Here is a 23,581-nt window from a genome sequence, read left to right on the forward strand (position 1 = left end):
CTGTGTTTTTATGAATGCCTTACGTGTCTAGTGCTGGCTCTGATAGACTCCTGTGTGTTTCCAGGGAAGATGTACGCCTGCCAATACTGTGACGCTGTATTTGCCCAGTCCATCGAGCTGTCCCGTCACGTGAGGACGCACACCGGCGACAAGCCATATGTCTGCAGAGACTGCGGCAAGGGCTTCCGGCAGGCCAATGGGCTCTCCATCCACCTGCACACCTTTCACAGTACGTACTGAGGTTGCACTGGGCGCGAGGCTGGGCCCTGGGAAGGCACGCAGCGGTCCTCACGGCGGCCGGCTCTCCATCCTCCCGGGCCCCGCTCAGCACCTTCCCCTCCCCTGTCCTCCTGCAAAAAGCTGGAGTCCCTCTTTGCTATTTCCAGAAGAATCCCATTTTAATGTGTCTCTGTGTGATGCCTCATTTCTCTGTCCAGGCTATTTCCTTGTCTTCTGGTTTAGCCCACCTGGCTCTTCTTGGCTGACAGAGGCCAATTATGTTTGAAGGAAAGAGCCTCTGTGACAGACAGGCTCACAGAGCCCCAGAATATTTCCCATTTGTCTGCTGAGCTGCTTTCTTCTCCTCCCACCCCGCCTCTCCCACTCTCCTTCTGGTCATAACCTGCCTTTCCCCCGAGGAGCAGCCCGGACACTGTGTGAATTAATGTGTAGCGTGTGGCCCCTCACGTGCCCCTTAAAAGCCTGCTGCTCAGCATCCTCTTCTGGATGCCTTGTGTTCACTCAGTTAGTGGGGTCTGCCCTGTCTTTGTGGAGAAGGAAATGGCAACCCACTCCAGTGTTCTTGCCTGGAGAATCCCAGAGATGGGGGAGCCTGGTGGGCTGCCGTCTATGGGGTTGCGCAGAGTCGGACACGACTGAAGTGACTTAGCAGCAGCAGCGGCCCTGTCTTTGTCCCCTTTGACTAGAACCGCTACAGGTAGAAACACATGTCCATTCTACACACACGGCGGGGAGGGAGAGGAGATTTTGTGATCCCCCATCATCAAGAAAGGGCTTCTTCCCCCGTGCTCAGTGGGTAAAGAATCTGCCTGCAATGCAGGAGACACAGGAGATGCGGGTTCAGTCCCCAGGTTGGGAAGATCCCCTGGAGACGGCAGGGCAACCCACTCCAGTGTTCTTGCCTGGAGAATCCCATGGACAGAGGAGCCTGGTGAGCTACAGCCCATAGGGTCACGAAGAGTCGGATGTAACTGAAGCGACTGGGCACGCACGTACGCATCATCAAGGAGACACGCACAGGTCACACCGTCTCCAGCCACGCTAGTTGTCGCAGGCACGTGATCAGCACAGTCCAGCAGGGGCTTCACAGCCCGGATCTGAAATCACACGGGCCTGGGTTTGAATCTTGACTACTCTGCCATTTACTTCCTTGAGGCCTTAAACAGATTTCCTTCTCTTGCTAAGCTCCGCCCCTTCGGTAAGCGAGAGGAAATGGTAAGGTTGCCACACTGGGTTGTTGAGAGGAGAAGAGACCTCACACGTGGAGCGTGAAGCTCCACGCCTGACACATAGAACGCACTCAGGAAGTGCAGACGGCGCTGGTGACAAGAGCAGCCGTCTCCGGTGCCATCTGTCACCGTCAGAGCCTGTCTCCTCCCTCACGCCCTGCACCTTGCATTCCCATCTTCCCTTTTCCCCTCCCTGCCTCTGTTCCCCACACACCAGTTTCTAGCTGTTGGCAAATATGGTATCTCACAAACATGTGCTTTCTGTCAACACATTCAGGCCTGTTGTCAGCCGGCCAGCAAGGCACTTGGCCAGAGCGTGCATGTACCCAGCATGTGGCTGGACGCTGGGCAGTGCGGGAAAACATAAAGTGCCTCCCACCGTGACCCCCCATTACCCCCAGGAGTTTTACAAGGACGTCCAGCAAATCTAGTTGCGGACTCGTCTTCCAGACGAGTGAGATCTGGCTTGGAGCCAGTGCCACAACTTGGAAGTCCTCTCAGCCTCTTTCAGTGGCATTCCGCTCCAGTCACATTGTCCCAGGAGCGTTAGGTGGGGTCAGGAGAGGGGCAGACTTATCAGTTTTCAGAGTAGAGCAGACCCTGAACAATCCACCATGACTTGGCGCGCATCACCTGCAGCAGGTCCAGCATCCAGGCCCCTCTCTCGTCGGCTGTTCTTCCCTGTTTCATGGTCTCCTCACTGCTTCTGGAGAATCCCTTCAGGTGTCTTAGAAGACAGTGTGAATCTGAGATGAGCTCATGTCTGCGGGGAAACTAGTTAACGATCCCGAGTCCCACCGCATGTCGGAATTCCCAAGTTAATATCAATCATCGCACACAGGAGATTGGCTTGTGGACTGGGCCTTTCTTGTGGGCAAAGGATTTTATTATTAAAACATTTTACTTTCCGTTACTTTCAGAGAAAGGACTGATGTCTCCTGCCACAAGGCTGGCAAATGTAGTCTTCATCAGTGCTAGTTCTCATTCTTGAGGTTCCCCCGAGGAGTTGCCTTGTCCAGTTAAGCATGCAGTGCAGAGTGTGGCCTGGCTACCCAGCTCCGCAGTATCCTACTCACGCCATCGGACATTCTCTAAAGCTCAATTTTCCTAATCTGTAAAGTAGGGCTGGTCATAGAATCTGCACATAGGGTTATTGGAAGGACTGAGTGAATGAGGGCATGGAGGGCACTTAAAACTCGCCCGTCATATGGCACTTAGTAGACATGGCTTAGGAAAATGTTTTTGTGGTTGAATCTAAAGTGGGGATCAAGGACGCATTCCTCCTCTGAGTTGTCCTACTGACCACAGAGAAAGTAGTGATGCTTCAGTAGTGATATATGGGGAATCTCTGTGGAGAATTAGAAAACTCCACAGTGCCCCTCACCACCAGGGGAACGGAAGAGTCCTGCTTCCTGGGAAATAGTAAAATCAAGTTTGAATCATAAGACGTGAAGTGAGGAATCGAGGTAAACTGCTTAATGCTCAGTTCAGTTCAGTCCCTCAGTCGTGCCTGGCTCTTTGCAATCCCGTAGACTACAGCACACCAGGCTTCCCTGTCCATCACCAACTCCTGGAGCTTACTCAAACTCATGTCCACTGAGTCAGCGATGCCATCCAACCATTTCATCCTCTGTCATCCCCTTCTCCTCCCGCCTTCAATCTTTCCCAGCATCAGGGTCTTTTCAGATGAGTCAGTTCTTCCCATCAGGTGGCCAAAGTATTGGAGTTTCAGCTTCAGCATCAGTCCTTAAATGCTCAGAGGTGCTTAATCCAGAAGCCTCAGAGGAGTCTCACCCCCAACCCCGGGACGAAGGTGGGAGGTGGTTGGGTGGTAGGTAACAGTGACTCCCAGCCCTTGGATCTGTGGCCCCGTGTGACCTCCGAGCAGTCTGGCATCTGGAACCGCACACAGCCAACCTCTTCTCACTGACTGTTGCCTGTGGTGTCTCCCCCACCCACCAGACATCAAAGACCCATACGACTGCAAGAAGTGCAGGATGAGCTTCCCCACCCTGCAGGACCACCGCAAGCACATCCACGAGGTGCACTCCAAGGAGTACCACCCGTGCCCGACGTGCGGCAAGATCTTCAGCGCTCCGTCCATGCTGGAGCGGCACATGGTGACCCACGTCGGGGGGAAGCCTTTCAGCTGCGGGATCTGCAACAAGGCCTACCAGGTGAGCCCGGCCCCCGCAGGAGCCTCCCCAGCTCCGCACCGCCCCGGCCGCCACCCTCCCCCGGCCTCTGGTCTCCCTCGACCCTCCGGGGCTGGCGGCCTGTGGGACACCCCGTGTCTCCAGGATGTGACAGGGCGGCTGGTTCTCACGAAGCACACAGCTGGTAGCTTACTCAGCTCCTCGGCGGTGACTGGTCAGAGTGGGGTTGGCGGGGAGCTTTAATTGGAGCCAAGAGTCCTTGCCCTCCTTCTCTTAGAGTTCAGCCTTGTCCTGAACTGAATGTTGCTTTTTCCCTGGATACTCAACATTCTTTGGAACCTATTGATCCGTGTGTCAAGGGATGTGAGGATGACAGGGGCTGGAATTATCTTGTTTAGCAGAATTACTGGTGTTTTGTGAGTTTCTTTTTTTTTTCCTTAACTCCTAGGGAAGAGCTCGTTTTTTTTTTTTTTACCTTAGAGTTCGCTATGTAATTAAGTGAAACCCCATATGGATCTGAAAAGAAACCACATCTGTGAAAAGCCCTCTGAGACCACAGAGCGGAGGACGGCCCTTGCTGGCGTCTGTAACACTTGGGTACAGAGAGATGCCCAGCAGCTCATTTCAGCTCAACTGAAATGGACAGCTAGCTTTATTCTGAGCCTTGTGCTGGGACGTTGGGTTTGCAGGGCTGGGTGAGACCTAGGCCGAGTCTCTGGGAATCCGTGGAGTTGTAGGGAGAGTGTCACAGCGCCGCTCCGGAACCCAGGAAGAAGGGACACTGGCTTTCGGAGCTGGCCCAGCAGCCCCTCTCCAGAAGGTTTCCCTGCTGTGCCCTGGGCCTCCGAGAGACAGCTGGGTGGTGAAGGACAGATTCTCCAGGCAGGCCAGGGTGTGGCTCTGGTGCTTCTGTTTGCTAGTCGTGTGACCGTGGGCACTGCAGAGAGCCTCGCACCTCCCTCCCAGGCGTGCTGTGAGGCTGCGTTTCTGAAGGGCCCAGCCCTGCCCTGTAGTGGCCTCAGTACATACACAGGCACCTCGTTGCCATGAATACCAGCCTTCCGTCGCCTGTCAGCGCTCACGGTGACGGGTACGAGTGAGACTCCAGGTCGACTAACTAACTGGGCTCCCCACTCCTTGGAGCTCCTTTCTCTCTAAGATTGGCTGCTGCCTTATTCAAATCAATTTTTGCTCAAATAAACTCTTTAAAAAAAAAAAAAAGAGTGGGACTCCAGATCATAAGCTTCCCTGGGAGCGCTTGTCTCTCCTGAGTCTTTGTGAACCCTCCAGCTTCCGGAAACATTTAAGACCTGACGCTTGCCACATTGCTTTCAGCAACTGTCTGGCTTGTGGTACCACAATCGGACCCACCACCCGGACGTGTTTGCTGCTCAGAACCATCGATCTTCCAAGTTCTCGTCCCTCCAGTGCAGCTCCTGTGACAAGACCTTCTCCAACACCCTTGAACACAAGAAGCACATCAAAACGGAGCATGCAGGTGACACTGGGGTGCTCCGGACGGGGAGGGGGTCTGGCGAGTGGGGGGCCCGGTGGCTCAGCACCCTGGGCTCCAGGCCCAAATCGCTCCTCCCCGTGCTGGAGCATGGGGTGCTTCGGTGATTCCCCGGCGTGCCCTGGACGCCCGTGGGTGCCACGTCCGTCTACCCGTCCACTAGCAGAGGCAGAGGTCCTGGAACCTCGAGCAGTGTGCCTCCCGCTGTCCCCGGGTGATGGGGGTCGTGACACAGGAAAGGGCACACAGGCGGGGGCGGGTCTCCTCACTCCAGTGTGTGACCTTGGGAAGTGACCCCTCTCTGTGAGCCACTTCCCTTCTCTTCAGAAGGTCGATTATTCACACCTGTGTGGCAGGTAAATGGCATGATGACAGCAGCTCGCGCTCAAGGAGGCTTTCCTGAGCGCATGGCAGTACGCTAAGCTCCGGGTGTTTCCTCCTTTGATTCTGCAACCCTACCCTTTACATCCAGCCATTCTGGATCCATGTCTGGTGCTCTTTACCACACATTTCGCTGGTGTGTTGGGCTGGCCAGAAAGCAACATCGTGCAGAAAAACTGAGCGAACTTTTTGGCCAACCCCTAGCATAGGAGTCAGGTTCCTAGCGCTTTTAAGACGCCCACTACATGTGCGCCCTCGCCCCAGCCCCGGTACTCCCCGGCCTCCGAGTCTCCCTTTCGTTCTTCCCACCACGTCTCTTCTCGTGCGCTGCGCAGACATGAAGTTCCACGAGTGTGACCACTGCAAGGAGCTCTTCCCCACGCCAGCCCTGCTGCAGGTTCACATCAAGTGCCAGCACTCAGGTCAGTGCTCCGCGAGCTGCCCCCGCAGGGCGGCCCAGGGTGCGTCCCCTCCCCTTCCCCCGTTCACAGCTGCACAGCCCAGGCTAAGTGCCTCATCTGCCAAATGGGGCCGAGGGTACTGCCTGCCTCATCGGGTAACTGTGAGACCCGAACACGTTAGTGCACGGAACACTCTCCAGGCCTCGCACGGATAGGCATCTTACGCATTACCTGTGATTATCGTTGTTGCTGCTATGTTGCATCAAACCTAAATGCCAGTTATTTAAGAAGCACCGTTTTTAACGAACCATTAGAAAAACTGGTTATCCTAAGTTCTGCTCTGGGCTCAGTTTGACATAGATTTTTATGCAGTCTCGTCTGCCATTAAGTAAGTTGATTAACATAAGAACTCGGCTTCCCAGAGTAGCCCTCAGGTGAAATTATTGGCATGCATGTTATTCCACATGGGGTTGTCCTCTGCCATCAAGAGCGCCAGTGAGGGAGCGCGTGGTAAGGCCTGTGGTTTTGGTCTCCTGAGCATTAACGTAGAGCTAGTCTCTTCTGATTCCTGCTTTGGGAATGCAGCTCACCATTCAAACCTGACCTCCCCCCTCCTCAACCACTGGGTTCCTGTGAGTTAGAAGCACGCACGGCCCCCGTCTCAGGGCTTTTCTTTCAGGCGGTGGACAGGCGTGCTGCAGGTCTGCATGCTGCCTCTTTAGGCGTGCGTGCACAGGTGCTCGTGGACAGTTACACCCGACCTGCACGGCTTGCAGCAGCGATACTTGTCGTTGATCCCATTTCAGAGATGTTAAAAGTGACAAAATGGTCAACATCATTACCATTGAATGAATGAATAATAGGCTTTGGCAGAGGCAGATGTAGCCTGAATCGGATGCTAATGAAGCTGGACTTGGGACCTCTCACTGGCGGGACTTTTCCAAAGCTCCCAATCCTGTGTGTGTAAATTTGTATTCATTTCCCTAAAGAGGGCTCCCCAAGTTGTTCAAGCTCCAGGCCCCACACAAGCTGAAGAGCTGCCTCTGGACGCCTGGCCCAGCCTGGCCCCGCCCCTTCCCGGCCCCGCCCCGCCCTGGCTCCCTCAGCCACACATTCGTCCCCCTCCCGCAGGGTCGCAGCCCTTCCGCTGCCTGTACTGTGCGGCCACCTTCCGCTTCCCGGGGGCCCTTCAGCACCATGTCACCACCGAGCACTTCAAGCAATCGGAGAGTACCTTCCCCTGTGAGCTCTGCGGGGAGCTCTTCACCTCCCAGGCCCAGCTGGACTGTCACCTGGAGACTGAACACCCGAAGGTGCTGGGTGCTGAAACCCAGTCGCAGATGGTGCAGGTGATTGTGGGGCCTCGGATGCGGGGATGCTGACCCAGGGGTCTTGAGGCTTCTCTGGAGGCAGCCCCTTCAGACAACTAGCCTTTCTTCCTGGGACTCTCAGGGGGCTCCGTGAGTGATGACTTCAAGGCCAGGAGGATCTTGCAGAAGTCTCCCTGAACCTTTTATCAGACAGAACACAAAATTCTAGCCACCTGGTGGCTGCCTGTGAAATGGCCCCTGGGTATAGAGAGGCTGGAAAAAGAATTTTAAAAGCAGAATGACCTGGGCCTCTGTTCCCAATTCACACCCTCCCTCACCCTCTGCGGACCACCATGGGGTGTGGTCAGAGTTACAGGAAACCTTGGAGGAGGTGGATGAGCTCTTTGTTGGGACCACCTTGGGTGGAAACGCTTTGATAAGCCCCTGTGGGCTGGACTCAAAGCCTGTTTGAATATCTGGGCTTTTCTGGGGGAAAACCCGCCTCTTCTCAAGTTTCAAGGCTGTGTTTGCTCCAGCCCCTTTGTGTCTCTGGAACTCTTACTGCTCTTCCGGTCTTCTCCAGAGAGGGTGGGCAGAAGAGGAAATGAAGCTCCATTCTGTTGATTGACAGTAAATTGTGGATGGACCAGAGAGGGACTGGGAGCTGGCTGGGCTGCACTCCATCCTGTCCCGTTGAGCAGTCCCTTCAGCGGCATTCCTGCAGGCCTCTGTGCAGAGCAGAGGGCACGGCAGGTGCCCAGGCTTCTGGGTGCTGCTCCTGCTGCCATTTCCGAAGAACAGCTCTGCTTTTATTTTATATATATATATAAAATCCTTTGGATGTCCTTTGGAGGGGAAAAACAAAAGAGAGTCCATTGCTAAAAGAAAACAACAGTTTGAAAGCTGCTGTCCTAGATGATTTTTTATTGAATGTTGCAGTCAGCCTCTTCCCTACCACAGCAGAGACGTGGCTGAGCTTGGCTCCCCCGTCTCTCCACTTCTGTCTAGAGGAGGACACACTCTCCACTCTCGACCAGCCCTCAAGAATCAGGGTGGCTGAGCCCTGTGTGGGCCCTCCGCATTGACAGCATCAGCTATCCCGAGCTCCATGGCTCAGAAGGTTGAGGTTCAGGCAGCAAGTAGGTGTTCTTAGCAGACTAGTTCTCCTGGTGATGGGGACATCAGCTCTAACAGATGATGCACATTTGAAGGGGCACCTCAGCTGGGTGAGCTGCGCGGGGGAGCTGATAGAAGCCACATTCTGTCTGCCTGTTCTCTCCTGTAGCCACCTAGCCTCCCAAGTGAGGCCCGTGAATTCACCTGATCAAGGCCCAGACAACGCCACCTACGGCAAGCTGAGGCTACCAGTCAGCCGTCCCCATTTCCCTGGTCCAAGCATGACACAAACCACCTTCATTCAGTAGCACTCCTTTCACATGGCACTTAGCTCTGTGGTGTAATCCTCGAGACAGGAACACCAGTGTGAGAATCGGAGCCCGTGTTCACTGGTGTGTAATCATAGAGTCTGGGCGCCCTGAGATGGCGTACTGAGCTAAATTATAGCAATTTAGCACACAGAGTTATTTAAATTGTTTGCCTGCCTTCTCTTTTGCATCACGGGTGTGTTAGACTTGCCTCTTCCCATTAGGCACATGTAATTGCTCTCCTCAGGTGAAAACATAAATACCATCATTACAGCGTGAGAGGAAAACCATGTAAATTCTGGGGAGCCAGCTGTGGACACTGCCCAGCCCTGCCTCGCGGCCTTTCCCTTTCAGGTGATCCAGACCCCAGAGCCAGTGGCCCCGACGGAGCAGGTGATCACGTTGGAGGAGACCCAGCTTGCTGGCTCACAGGTGTTTGTGACGTTGCCGGATTCCCAGACAGCCCAGACCAGCTCTGAGCTCGTGGCCGTGACCGTGGAGGACTTGCTGGACGGGACCGTGACCCTGATCTGTGGGGAGGCCAAATGAGTGGCTCCTCGTGGCGGGGGGGTCCTGCGTGTGCAGTGGAGGAAAAGCTCCCCACTTGCCTGTTGCCCTTCCTCCCTGGCACAGTATTGAGCATCTTAGCTTCGCACCAACTTAAGTGGTCTCCTTGGGAAAGGGGCAGAAGCATGGCTGTTCTCATAAAACCAGCATCTGAGTCATTGGCAGCCAACACGACCGCCCCCCCGTGGCCGGCAGGCCCGTTCCCCACAGGCCTCCTGTGGCGGCCTCTGTGACCCTGTCCACCCCAAGCGGAGTGTGGCTTCTGAAACAGCCTGAAGGAGCAGTGGGGTAAGGGCCGGTGACCAGAGGGACAGGTGTGACGTGCCGGCAGCCCTCAGTGTGCGGAGTGGCAGCTCCAGGCGGGGCCGTGGTCTGCGGAGTGGGCCAGCGCACGCTGCCAGTGCCTTCTGGCCATTGAGAAGGGGGAGAGCCGCACCGTCAGACTGTGCGGGGATCCCTTTCCTCGAGTCTGGCGTCCTTCCAGCCCCCTCACGGCGGCAGTAGGACCAGCAGAGCATGCCCATCAGGAAGGCCTCGTTTCCACCGAGGCCCACCCTACCGGTTCCATCGGCCCTCCCCATGGCCGTGGGGGTGTCCGCTGTGAGGCCACGTAGCTGCAAACCACGCCTGCCCTCCCGGAAACTCCTCGTGGTGTTTTGCACCGGAGGCTGGTTCCCACGGTGTTTCCGGGGTGCCCTTATCCCCTTTCCTTAATCAAAGCCTCACCTTCCACCCAGCCTGGAGGCCTTGGCCCCCGCCCCCTGGTGCACGTGGGCCCAGGGGGCGTGGTGCCCGCAGCCCCTGACTCCTCCCCCTGCCCCGTCTTCCCCGCCTCCTGTGTCACCTCCCTGGCAGCGCCCTTCCCGGCCGCCACGGGGAGTGCTGGCCAGCAGGCCTCTGAGGTCTGAACTTCACAAAGCTTTTTTTTTTTGTCTTCAGTTCCCAAAATATAATCTGATAATTAATGGTTTATGGAATCCATTATGAAGTGCAATTAGATGGATATAGGTTCCCGCCGTTCGGAGGGAATGGCTAGCATTTATCTTCCTTTCCTGATGCCAGAAGGTTGATGTCTGCGAGGGCAGCGTGTCCACGCCCAGCACAGCTCCCTGCCAGCTTGTGCAGCTAAGCCCCTGTCTGATCCCTCACCCTCACAATACAGGCCGCCTGGAAACAAGGCCACCCCTCCTCTCTCAGCACATTTCACATCACCAGGCACCAGCAGGGGAGGGGGTCGATTCGAGTCACTGAGGTCGGTCCTTTTATCGCCATCACACTTTGCCGGACGGGCCACAGGATGGCCCTTACCACCAGCCTGCTCTCTGCAGGCAGCTCTGCAGCTTGCTCCCACCTCCAGCTGCGTGCTCATTTTCTGTGCAAATCGCTTGAGCTTGTCAGTTCAGGGATCTTCCCGTTAGGAAGTAAATGAAGTTTTCAAAGGCCAATGACTGACCAGAAGATGGTGCTCAAACCTTTAAGACTTGGCCTCCCTGTGAGGCCCTCGCTGCTTCTGCCAGGGCTGTCTGTATCCTCTTAAGGTTTCTCAGCCCCGTGAGCTGTCAGACCAGGACTGCTCTTGATCAGCAAATGACGAGATGACACCCGAAGCTCCGCTTGGCACCAGATAAAACCCCACTGAAAGGACGGAGCTGTCCAGCCCGCAGGGTGTGGAGGCCAAGCCCGGCAGATAAGAAGGCAGGGGTACTTGGGAATCGCAGCGTCATCAAAACTTCTTCCAGCCAAAAAAGGAAAAATTTTAAAAATTAATGACTGAGGACCTGTAGGGGAAAGTGATTTTTTTTTTTTTTTTCTTTTTAAAAAAGTCTTCTGAATAAAGAAAGCTGTAAACTTTCACCCCAACTTTCTGATCCTTTTCAAGTACCGAGACACCCTGTTCTCAGGTTTCGGACAGAGACCCGGATGGAGGCAGGAGGCTCCTTCGCCTCAGAGTGGCCGGACCCGCAGCTCGCTTTGCCGAGAGCAGGCGGGGAAGCGGGGCTTGCCGCCCGCTGCTCTCTGAGCCCCAGCACAGGCAGCGGGAGCACGAGGCCTGTGTGGGTTCTGGTCAGCGCGAGGGGAAGGTCCACCCTGAGTCTCATTTCTGCTCCAAGTGGACCTCTGCGAGATGCCGCATCAACGGTGATTTTTACACCGTTGCTCCCTGGCGATCCCCAAGCGTGGATTCCATTGTAGGAAGACTTTTCTAGTTCCATCTGCCCAAGAGACTCTGAACTGTTGCCAGGGAGGACACTGTTCCCCAAGTTGCTTTGTCCACATCACTGGCTGTCATGTGGCACTCGTGGCCTTTGCTGCCGTGTCGCTGCCCCGACGGTCTCGGGGCTGAACCCTGGGGCACTGGCCATGGTACCCGAGAGTCTGTGGGCTTTCTTGGAACACTTGGATTTATTCGTGAGACCCCTGCCCACCCCACCCCCCAACCCCCTTCTCTGATGCCAGAGCTCGTGAAACGCCTGGTGAGGAGGAAAGGGCAGGCAAATTCCAGGCTGGAGTCTGATTCCATGGGAACAGTGGGGGATCTGTGATGGAAAAGCATTTGCTCATCACAGGTGAGTGAGGCAGATAGACACTCAGGAGCAAGGACCGCCCTGGGAAGATGGGCCTGGGCAAGTATGTGAACAGAGGCTGAAAGGGAGTGGACAGAGACAGCGGTCTGTACTTATTTTATAAGGCCTCTCTCTTCCGTCTCAGAAGCTGTATGTTTGGGAAACGCTGAGCCCAGGAAGTACCACAATCTCTGGTGTGAAAGCAGGGTTCCGCTGGTGGTTCAAGTCATCTCTGAGGAAGCTATCTGACTCTCCCCCCCCACCAACCACGGAGTGTTCTTCAGCTTCATCCCCCGGAAAGAGCCCTGAGAGTCACGGGCTGAGGGCAAAGGAGAGCCAGTCAGACAACGGCACACAGGGAGACGAGGAGCCCGTTCTCTGCCCGTGGTGTAACTTGCACCAAGGAGAGAGATGGGACGGGCCCAGAGCTTCTCTATCCCAGGCGACACTGCAGCCACCATAGGCTAACTACATATTAGTATTGGGGGGGCTGGGTGTGGTGTTTATATCTCACGTCCCTGAGATCTACGAATGGACCAAGGGTTGGAGGATCTGCCAGCCTTACACAGCGTGGTTCCAGGAGACAAGCGGTATCTCTGAAATTGGGGTAGATAGTTGGGCAGCAGTGGAGAAAATCCGGGGGTGCTTTTGTCAGAGGAGGGCTTGAGCAGCCTCTGCCCAGCTCCACTGGGCCCAGCGTGTTCCCGGGTTCTGGGGAGTCAGGGAGAAAGTGGGCACGAAAGAATGATCTGGGGTCTTGTGGCCATGGACAACCTCGGGGCTGGTAGGACTTGGGCCCAAAGCTCAGCAGCACAGCCAGAAAGAAGTCAGCAAGTGGCTCCCCTCGGACTCGGCCTAGGGGGAAGGGAGAGGACGTTGTGCTTTGGGGATGACATTGTTGGAAAAAAGAAAAAAAAATATCCCCTGGGCTAATTTAGATTTCTTCCCCGTCGGGAAGTGTTTGATCACGTCCCTTACAAAGGCCAGCCACAGTGGCTACCACCCGTGGTGAGGGCAGCTAGCCAGCACAGGATGCTGTTGAAACTGGATTACAGACCATTAATTCGCATTCAACTTGAACTACTCTATATAAATAAAATACATACTTTGGAAAGAATTATGCTGTGTGAGTTTCAAATGGACTGTGATGATGCAGACCGTGTTCTCTGTGGTTGTGGGCAGCTGTCAGATGGGAGCAGGCTGGACAGGCCTGCTTTCCCAGGGGCTCTTGACCCTGCGTGTGAGCACGGCTTGGGGACGGCCAGGACCCGCCTGTCGGGTGGAGTCTCCTTTTCCTGTCCCTCGCTCCCAGGGAGCAGGTGTGGTGTCTGGGTTTCAGAGACCCGCCGCGGCGCATCCCAGCACTGTCACTTTATGACTGTGACCTTGGTGAGATCCTTATCCTGTCTAAGCTCCCTCCTCCCAGCGCTTGCTCATTCACAAATAGAGGAAATTATTCTATTTACCCCACAGAATTGTTCTAATTAAAAGCCTGGATTTAATGAACTTGGTGTTGAAAATTGTAGTTGTTATTAATAAGTCCTTCACATGCAGGTCAGCCATTCCCTACATTTTCCAGTGCTGGGGAGAGCATTCATTCCTGCCCCTTTACACGTCTCACCTCTTCCCCTCTCTCTCTGCATCCTTGGGGATCTTGAGAACACCCACCACTTTCCATTTATCTCTTGAACCTCAACTGCCCCCAAAGCGCAAAGTGCTGAGCAGATAACTGTGAAATAAGCAGAAACCTTTCGTGGTGAACAGCTGAAAATGTCACGTTGCTGGCAGCCAACACGGAAACGAGAGGAAGCCACGCGGGCAGGATGTTCACAGTTTCCGCAGTGAGAGTCCTGCGGGGAAGGCGGGGGCATCATACCCCACATCCCCCTAAGCTCAGGTCTGCCCCGAGGCGGGGTTGGGCGTGGCTCTGCTCACATCTGGGACAGTCCTGACCCTTGCCCAGAGTCCACGAGGCCTCTAGGACGCAGGCCTTTCTGCCTGAGCAGTGTGTGTGGGGAGGGGGGCTGGAGCCGTCAGTCGTGTCTGGAGCAGTGATCCTGGGCTCTGGCCGTGAAGGTGAGCGCGTGCAGAGGTGAAGTGCTGCTCTGGGTCAGGAGTGGTTGAGCAGAGGGAGGAGAGTGGCCGGGCGATTCCCCGGCGGAGTCGTTATCTCCAGTCTGGGCCGGGGGTCGGCTGCTGGAAGCACAGCCAAGGTGCAGCTTCCCAGCCCACCTCCCATCTGACCGTGACCTTGGGCGAGTCATTCCTGATGACGACTGTGATGGGGAGGGTCAACATCTGTAAAATGCCCAATGGTATGACGTCTGTTCCTGATTCTAGTACTTGAACCTGAGGGAAGAGGGCAGAGAAGGGCAGGACATGCCCTAAGATGGAGGGCCTGGAGCAGAGGGCAGGGGAGCCCCAGACCCAGACCCAGAAGGTCCCGTGGAGCTCCCCAGGCCACACTATAAACAATCCAGAGCCTCTGTCTCAGGCCAGGGTGGACAGCGATAAGAGGGGGACAGGACCTCCCAGAAGGAGCCGGGATTCTCAGAGCTGCTTGGCCCCGCCGCCTAGGGGTCCTGTCCGAGGGAGGGCACAGACTGGCGGTCTGGTGGGCACGCATCCAGCGAGAGGGTGGAAATTGAAAACACCAAGGATGTGATGGTGTCCAGCCATCCCGCCTTGCCTCTGGAGCTCTCAGATTCATTGTTCATCTTCCCTTCCACGAGCCAGTACTCAGGCACGTGTTTGGGTAAAAAAGAAAGAACTTAGGGCTCCACGTGCCTTGTCCTAGACCTTTGTTGGGAAGCACTCCAGGACTCACGGCTTCACTGAGAAGAGAGGATCTAGGACATGGTTGGGGGGTTGGTGCGGAGGCGAGCTCAGCTTCTTATGAATGCTCGCCAGGCCTTTCTTGTGCGTCTGTCCTGCCTTCTGCTCTGTCACCTGGTGCTACCAGAGCATGGGTCCCGCGTCCACTGGACACTTGTATTTCCCACATGCCTGGCACCAGACGGCGAGCTTTGGGGGTTTGACGGGTGCCCCTCCTGCCCAGCCAGGGACCGGCAGAGCTCCTCCAGTTGCCCTCATACCCTCAGGCAGGACTCACCTTCCACCTCTCCCCACTGCTAGCAAGCGGGGCCCCCCGGTTACCTATGGGCGGGTCCATCAGGACATCCTCCTCTCTCTGTCCTCCGAGAAGAGCTGGGCAGAAGGCTGACAGCAGCTCGCCCAGCCCGGAGCTCCCCAGCTGCTCTGATCAAACACCACTCCTGCCGGCTCTGCGTGCACCAGTTCCCCCAGCGCAGGCCAGAAACAGCTGATCAAACACATCGGGACAAGGTCAGTCCAGGGACCCACAGTAGCCCTCCAGGAGAGATTTCACAGACCTGCCATCAGGAGGGTCTGATAAAAACGGACAAGGGGTGGGGAAGCGGACCCACGGGGCCAACCCAGGACCAAACATCTTTTCACTCCATTTTGAAACCTCTGTGCTCCATGCAGGGTTCAGACCAAAGCCCACATTTCCAGACAGGCCAGAGCCAGAGCTGCCTCTGAGCCCAGGGAGCCAGGGGGACGCGTGTGCACACAGGACTGTGGGGGTGAGAGAGGTGTTAGGTAGGAGCGCGTGGGCTTGGGAGTGTGGGGCTGTTAGATTGTCACAGGATGACTCAAGAGCCTCCCTTGCTAAACTGTGACCCTTTCAAGGGCAAGAACTGTGCGTTATCCTTTTTGTTCACACACACACACACACACACACACACACACACACACACACACACACACACACACACACAGAGGCTGGCACAGCGGGTGTCCTTTTGGCTGAAGTTCTGGAGCCTGTGGGGTCCTATCATGTACATGGTCTCACGCCCGACGCTGTGGAGGCTGAGGATGGATCAGGTTAATACACCAAGGAGATCAAACCGGTCCATCCTAAAGGAAATTAACCCTGCGTATTCATTGGAAGGACTGATGCTGAAGCTGAAGCTCCAATACTTGGGCCACCTGATGCAAAGAACCAGGACCCAAGCCTTGATGCTGGGAAAGATTGAGGGCAGGAGGAGAAGGGGTGGGGGGTGGCAGAGGATGAGATGGTTAAATAATATCACTGACTCAGTGGACCGTGAGTTTGAGCAAATTCCAGGGGATAGTGAAGGACAGGGGAGCCTGGCGTGCTGCAGTCCGTGGGGTCTCAAAGAGTCAGACACGACTTAGTCAACACGACTGGACAACAGCAACGACAGCCTAAGACAGTGTGTGATGCCTGCTCCGATGGGACTGCTAACCCGGCTGGCCAGGCAAGGGCTGCGGATGAGACATAAGTACCAAGAACCCCACGTCAGTGCAGACGCACAACCTAAACACCAGTAAACGCTGTTTCCTTTCTCTCTCTCTCTTTTTTTAGTTTTGTCTTTTTCACTGGTGGGGTTGCTTAATATTTTCAAGAAATGCTCTCATCATTAATAATTAGTGTTATTAAGTGCTTAGCACATGTTGGACTCTGGATGAAGAGACTTGTGTAATTTTTATTTCACCAGCACCATGATATAGGTGCTGTTGTTACCCCACATTTCAGGCGAGGAAACCCGCCCAGGAAAGCCACTTGACGGGTACATGGCCAGTGAGCAGCTCAGCTGGGATGTGATCCAGGCTGCCTGACTCCAGAGCTCGATCTTTTTTTTAACTTTTAATTTTGTGCTGGGGTATAGCCGATTAACAATGTTGTGATAGATCAGGTGGGCAGCGAAGGGACTCAGACATACCTATACACGTGTCCATTCTCCCCCAAACCCCGCTCCCATCCAGGCCGCCCAGAGTTCACTCTTAAACACCAGGCTACATCCAGGCATTTCTTGCTTGATACCCAGTTAGCCAGAAGATACCTGGGCAGCCAACTTCTCAGTCCTTGGGCCACTGGTCAGGGCCACCTGGATGGTCATAGACCTACCCCATCCCCTGACCTGCTTCCTCCTTGACCTCCCCCTCCATCTCTCCTGCCTGAGACAGCCAACGAGGCCAGAAACTCTGCTTATATCAGCTGGAAATGTGTCCAGTAGCAATAGGAGTCACGCCCTTTGCCTTGTTTTGGGACTAGATCATTTGTGGTCTAAGAACTGTCACTTGGAGGGGCCCCTGCTACCTCTCACAGGGTCACCAGCCCTCAGTGGACCCTTGATGGCTCATCCAGGGCTCTTCCTTCAAATCAGAGGACCGTTCAGGCGCTGTTTGAGCTCCCACTGAACCCAGCTTGGGGTCGGGCACAAGTGTGTGAGGGTGCTTCTCCCCCGGGCAGCTCAAGGAAGCATCTCTGCCTTCCCCATCTCTCCTCGTATCCTGGGATCCTGAAGGAAGCAGTGTTTCCTAGAACAGCGGTGCTTTTTTTGGAGGACACAGGATCAGGAGACAATAGAGCATGCAGCAGTTCAGAGGCCTCTGTAGAGTTACTCAGATCCGAGTTCAGATCCCTGCTTGGTCCCCTGTTAGGTGTGTGCTTTGGGCATGTCTGCGTGTCTTTACCTGATTGTTTTTCTTCTCTGTAAACTGGAGGTGATGAAAGTCTCAGGGTAATTGTGGAGATTAAAAGGAACACCTGTGAAATGCAGATGTTGCTAGTGGTAACGAACCCACATGCCAATGCAGTAGACCTAAGAGACACCGGTTCGATCCCTGCATTTGATACGATCCCCTGGAGGAGGGCGTGGCAACCCACTCCAGTATTCTTGCCTGGAGAATCCCAGGGACAGAGGAGCCTAATGGGCTCCAGTCCACAGGGCTGCAAAGAGGCAGTCATGACTGGAGCGGCTTTGCATGCACGCATAGGTCAGTATGTAGGAAGTGCTCCATAAAAATGACCCCATTCATCAAGGGACCCAAAGCCCCGGGCAGTTCTTGCCCCAGTGCAGAGATCCCACTGGGTACTTCCAAAGCTCAAGTAGGGTAGACATCTGTGGGGGAGTGGAAGGTGAAAAAGAGGGCCAGCCGGACAGAGTCCCCGGAGGGCAGGGCCCGGCTGGGTGTCTCTCCGTCCCCCTGTTTCCTTGATGTCCGGCATCCAGGGAGCACCTGCTGCAAGACTGGCGAGCGGCAAGCCCAGGCCTGGGGTCCAGATGCCTAGAACTGCGCTCCTGACGCTGCCCCCTGCTGCCCCTCGGGGCCACCTGGAGCGAGATCCTACAGCCCAAGGGGCCGTCGCAGGGGCAAGCAGACGTCTGGATAGAACCTGGCCCTGTGGCCCCAGTGGGCTCGCTGTCTTGTCCTGGCATCAGCAGAATAGGTCGTCTTGACCCATTTCTGTGCCAACCTGGTCTCTTGGCTTGGAGCAGGAGAGTCCTGGGGTGGGGGGTAAATAGAGGGGAGGGGCACGGAGCACAGAAAGGCAAGGAGGTGGCAGGTCCTTGGCCCAGAGACTGGGCCTCCAGCATGTTGTGCAGGAGCAGCGGGCCCGGAACGCCTTACACTTGAGGAGCACTCTGCTGCTCTCAGATCACTTCCATTTGCGTCACTGATCCTCACGGTAACGTGGAAGTGTAGAGTCAGTATCTTCACGGTGACCCTTTCCCAGTGAAGGAATTCAGATGCAGCCTCCTCTGAGGACCCGAGGGTCCTCAGCTAGTGAGATGGTTTGGACACCAGCTGGAGGCTTTGCCCACCTCGCCACGCTGCCCTGTGACTCTCTGGTCCCCCCCGTGACTTCATGACTTGCAGTCATTTGCTTGCCTGACTCTGGGCAGCATTGCTCTGAGGCTGGAAGGGCTTGAATGATTATTTTGCAGACGAAGAAACTGAGGTTCTGGGAGGCGACGTCACTCGGTCCTGTGGGAAGTCAGTAGCAGAAATGCAGTCAGAGCAGCTGGACCCGGCATGACCTTCACTTTGCAAGGAAGGGCACAGCCGAGGCCAGGTGAGGGAGGGGACTTGGGGCTCAGCTGGAGGCCCCAAGGAGGGACAGGCTGAGCATCCGTTACCGCCCTCTGCCCTGGCCCAGCCAGGTGTGCACCCACCCAGTGAGGTCACAGGTGAGCCCCTCCGACAGGACCCTCTCTGATGACAGAGGTGGTCTATCCCGCACCGTCCCATGTGGGGCCACCGTCAGATGTGGCTTTGAGCACTTGACACATGGCCACTGTGGCCGAGAAGCCGGATTTAAAATTTTAAATGGTCGTGTGTGGCTAGTGGCTGTCGTCTAGATGGCAGACAACGGGGGGAGGCTCAGAGGTGATCACTGCACAGGAAGTGGGTGAACCTGTATTCAAACCCAGGTCCGTCAGACTCCAAAACCCACCACCATCCCCCGCCTGTCAGGAGGGAAGTGCAGTGAGCGAGTGGGTACCACTGGCCTCAAGGTTTGGAACACCTAGTTTCCTTCGGTAAGGCTTCCCTGCTTCATGTTTGTATGGTCAGTGTCTCCACTGCTCTGCGCCCGCCCCGTCTTCATCCTCATCCTTTTTATTTATTGTACCAGGGTCTCCACCTCTCCGGTGACTGACCTGGCACGTCCTCTATGCTGACGGTACTGCCGTCCCATTTTACCGATGAGTAAGTATGGATGCTCCAGAGGGCGGAGAAACTCATCCAAGCTGGGTGATCTCTTGCTGGAAGAGTCACGCTGGTATGAATACACAATGCCCAATTCTTGCTCCTGTTTCTCTCCAGCTCCACACCAGAGCTGAACTGAACTTAGAGGGTGCCACGGAGGCAGCCAAGAAGCCCCCTGCCCTTCCCTTCCTTGAGAAGACATGGCCCTGAGCACGCCGCCTGGGCACCAGTCACCGTCCACCCCAGAGCGGGGTGGCAGAGGCTTCAGTGTGCCTGGGGACACATACCCTTTGTGTGTCTCTTATTGCAGGAGAAAGCACTTGCTCAAACACGTTTTTTAAAAAAGCCTACCACAATCTCAAATGCGAGTTTTGTTTATCTTGGAACTAGCAAGATTTGTGGCAGCAGGCCAGCACGTCTATAATGAGAGTCGTGGGAAAACTAAATTCATTGTCACTCACGAGCCGGGTGACCTTGGACAGGTCTCCTCCGCCCCACCCCAGCGAGTGGGTTAGATGACCTCTAAGGGCCCTTCTGCAACATTCTGTGACTCCTTATAGAGCACGGGCAATGGAGAAATCAGGATTCGGGGCCTGACTCTGCTATGTCCACATCGTGTGAGTTGTCTCTGAGCCTCTGGCTCCTCACCTCGGCTGGCACTGCCCCTGCAGATGAAGGCCTGGGCCAGACACGGGGCTGCCATGTGGCGAGGGGGCCGGGCCACCGCTGGTGGGCTTCATGGGGGTCACACAGCGCCCAGCCATGCCTCATCGTCCCACTCTCGAGGAAGAGACGCTGGAGGAACTCCCGGTCCTCAAGGGGGAGGGGAACGCGTCCCCTTCGGGCCAAGATGCTGACACAGGTGCTCAGAGCTGTGCCAAAGAGAGCCTCCCAAGGTGCCCTCCATCCAGTCCAGTCCCGCCTCCTCCCTCCCCAGTGGGGGCCACGCCCACCGCCTGCACAGCTGGGAGGAGCTAGCGGGACAGGTGACAACAGCCTCCAGGCCTTCCTGGAGCTTGTGGGGAGGAGTTGCCCCTGGAGGGGAGGGGGATGTTAGCACAGCGGCCCTGCAAGCCACGGTCTGAAACAAGCCCTGGGCCAGGGGTCGCCCCAGAGCTGAGTGGTCAGGCCTGTGGGGTCACATGGTCAAAGGTCAGCCCTGCCACTGCCCAGTTCTCTGGGCAAACCACATAACCTCGCAGGCCTTATTCTCCTCATCTATGAAATATGGGCTTCCCTCATAGCTCACTTGGTAAAGAATCTGCTTGCAAAGAAGGAGACACTGGTTTGATTCCTGGGTGGGGAAGATCCGCTGGAGAAGGGATAGGCTACCCACTCCAGTATTCTGGCCTGGAGAATTCCATGGACTGTATAGTCCATGGGGTGGAAGAGTCGGACACGACTAAGCAACTTTCACTTCACTTCACATGAAATGGGGAGGATAATAGTCCTTGCCTGCCTCTTAGGATTATAAAATAACCCCCGTGTTATTTTATGTACCCGGCAGAAAAGGGACTCAGTGAGTGGTTATTAGCTTCCCCGGCCCCTGACCCCAGAAAGGTCAGTTGTTGCAGGACGAGGCTGTTATTCACAGCCGGGACTCTGATGCCCAGGGTTAAGAGCAGAGAGAGTGCCTGCTAGGAGTTCCACTGCCGCCCTTGGCTAGGCTGTGGCTTTTGCGGTGATAGGGAGAGGCCTAAGGGGCTGGGCGGTGGAGACCAGGAACCCAGGTTTACGAGGGGCTTCCTTAACCCAGCCATCAGGAGGCCTGAGAAGGGATCCCTGCCTCCCACAGACTGCCCCCATCTCCAGGTCAGAGGCTCCCCACAGGCCAGATCGGGGGCTCACGCCCAGGCCCTGAGAGAGGACAGGGATTCAGGCTCCCAGCATGGGGCCCATGGACCCCAGCCAAGCACAGATACTCTAGGCCAAACTCACCTCCAGGCCCAAGCCAGCCCCATCACCCACCCATGCCCCGGGCCTTTTCCACCGGCTTCTCCCCATCCTTCAAGGACCAGCCTGAGTGACTCCCACTCTAGAAAGTCTCCACCAGTCACCCCAGCCAAAAGGGTTGGCCTCTGGACTTCTCTGATCCCTTATATGACCCACAATATTAAAGCACGTGATAATATGTGTTCATGACTTCTCTTTTTACTTTATTTTTTTTTTTTTTGTAGACTTCCCTGGTGGCTCAGATGGTAAAGCGTCAGCCTACAATGCAGGAGACCCGGGTTCCATCCCTGGGTCAGGAAGATCCTCTGGAGAAGGAAATGGCAACCCATTCCAGTACTCTTGCCTAGAAAATCCCATGGACAGAGAAGTGTGGTAGGCTACAGTCCATGGGGTCGGGAAGAGTCAGACATGACTGAGTGACTTCACTTTCACTTTGTGGCAAAATAAATATAACATTTACCTTTGTAGCCATTTGTGAGCATACAGTTCAGGGGCATTAACCGCACTCACGTTGTACAACCATCACCGCTGTCCATCTCCAGAACCTTCTTGCCACTTCATACTGAAACTCTCTTCCCACTGAATATTTTCATCACCCTTGAAGGCAGCCCCATCCCTGTGAGCATCACCCCTTGGTCCCCCTCCTCCTGGACACCACCATTCCGCTCCCTGCCTCTGACTGGCCAGTCTAAGTTTATCATCAGTTCAGTCGCTCCGTCGTGTCCGACTCTTGGCAACTCCATGGACTGCAGCACGCCAGGCTTCCCTCTCCATCACCAACTGGAAGTGGAATTAGTGAAATTATGTAGTATCTGTGTTCATGGCTTAACTCTCCATGGAGCCCTGTGCCTCTACGGAGTGAATGGGGAAGAGGGACAAGTGAAGGAGCGAAGAAACCAAAGGTGATGCCGAAGGCTCCCGAGATAGTCCTGGTCCCCTGCCACGCCCCCTCACACCACTTACCTAGAATCCATTCATTCAACGATGGGCATCTATTAAACTCACTGTGGCCAAGACAGGGTTCTAGGTGCTATAGATACTGCAGTGAATAGAACAGAATGAAATCCCTGCTCTCATGGAGCTCATATTTCAGTAGGAGAGACTATACATGAGTCAATAGTCTGCTGGATAATGTTGAGTATCTGAGAGGACAATTAACAAAATAAAATTTTTTAAAAAGAGAGAACGATTATATTGACAGGGGACAGAGGGGCCTGGCAGGGGTGTGGATAGGAGGATGGAAAAAGCCTCACTTATTAAGTGACTCCAGCAAAGACCTGATGACTTCCACGGCCTGGCCATGTGAATATCAGTGTCTCCAGGAGAGCTTCCCCAGCAGTGGGAACAGCTTGTGCAAGAACCCTGAGGCGCGTGCATGTGGCTGGTGTGAGGAGTACAGAGGAGGCCAGTGTGGCTGGAGCAGGGTGGGCCAGGGAGAGCCTAGAAGGAGATCCAGTTAGAGAAGTAGTCAGGGGGACCTCCCTAGTGGTCCAGGGTCTGAGACTCCACACTCCCAGTGCAAGGGGCCCCGATTCAATCCCCGGTCAGGGAACTAGATCCCACATGCCGCAGTGAAGATTGAAGATCCCGTATGCCGCAACTAAGACCCTCTCAGCCCAATAAAAAAAAATAAAAGTAACTATTAAAAGAAAGAAAAGTAGTCAGGCCAGATTACCTAGGACCTTCCATGGCCTTGTGAGGGTTTGGCCAGTGGTGGGTTTTGAGTGAGTGCTGCGGCTGCTGTGTGGAGAATAAATATAGGGAGAGAGAGTGGGTGCTGGGAGATTACTTAGGGGTTATTGCAGTATCTCATCACAGAAGAATTTCATAAAGATTAAAAATTAAAATGAGGCTGCAACCTAAATAAGTTTCTGAGTGGCTCATTTGTTAGCCGAGCAGGAAAATGATGAGGGCCTGGACCAGGGCGCTGGTGAGGGGTGGTCAGATGCTGACAGGCGAGCACACAGGGTTTGCTGATGGATTAGATGTGGGATCTGAGGAAAAAGAGAAGACTCAGGAATGGTTCCCAAGCTTGGTCCGAAAGTGGGAGCATGAAGTCACCATAGGCTGTGGAGGGGAGAAGAGCGAGGGGCAGGTTTTGGAGGAAAGAGAAGGAACACAACTGGGGGCGCGTTAAGCTTCAGGTTTCAATTAAACACCCAAGGAGGCACTTGCAACATGAGTCTGGAGTCAGGGACCTTAGTGATCACCCTGCCCAGTGTTCCTATTTTGTTTTCTGAGGCCCAACTGGCACCTGGCATCAACAGAGCTTTCCAGAAACTCAGGTGTCACAATCTGCCA

General features: G+C 55.1%; 1 protein-coding gene and 1 long non-coding RNA gene across 7 annotated transcripts in view; both read left to right on the forward strand.

Moving 5' to 3' along the window:
• ZBTB40 (zinc finger and BTB domain containing 40) overlaps positions 1-11,075 on the forward strand; it is a 73,014-nt gene extending 61,939 nt beyond the window's left edge. For all 6 annotated transcript variants that reach the window (XM_061148129.1, XM_061148132.1, XM_061148133.1 and 3 more), the window contains 6 exons: positions 65-229; positions 3,432-3,646; positions 4,961-5,123; positions 5,855-5,941; positions 7,052-7,269; positions 9,009-11,075. In XM_061148129.1, coding sequence (XP_061004112.1) covers positions 65-229; positions 3,432-3,646; positions 4,961-5,123; positions 5,855-5,941; positions 7,052-7,269; positions 9,009-9,203 — 1,043 coding nt within the window. In that variant the 3' untranslated portion in view covers positions 9,204-11,075. The remainder of the gene's footprint in view (positions 1-64; positions 230-3,431; positions 3,647-4,960; positions 5,124-5,854; positions 5,942-7,051; positions 7,270-9,008) is intronic.
• Positions 11,076-13,731: 2,656 nt separating this feature from the next.
• On the forward strand, positions 13,732-21,791 carry LOC133060342 (uncharacterized). The gene is made up of 3 exons (XR_009693762.1): positions 13,732-13,861; positions 19,254-19,327; positions 21,505-21,791. It is a non-coding gene; the product is annotated as an uncharacterized LOC133060342 (long non-coding RNA).
• Positions 21,792-23,581: the final 1,790 nt, after the last annotated feature.

The sequence above is a fragment of the Dama dama genome, chromosome 8 (genome assembly GCF_033118175.1).
Source record: "Dama dama isolate Ldn47 chromosome 8, ASM3311817v1, whole genome shotgun sequence".
NCBI lineage: Eukaryota > Metazoa > Chordata > Mammalia > Artiodactyla > Cervidae > Dama > Dama dama.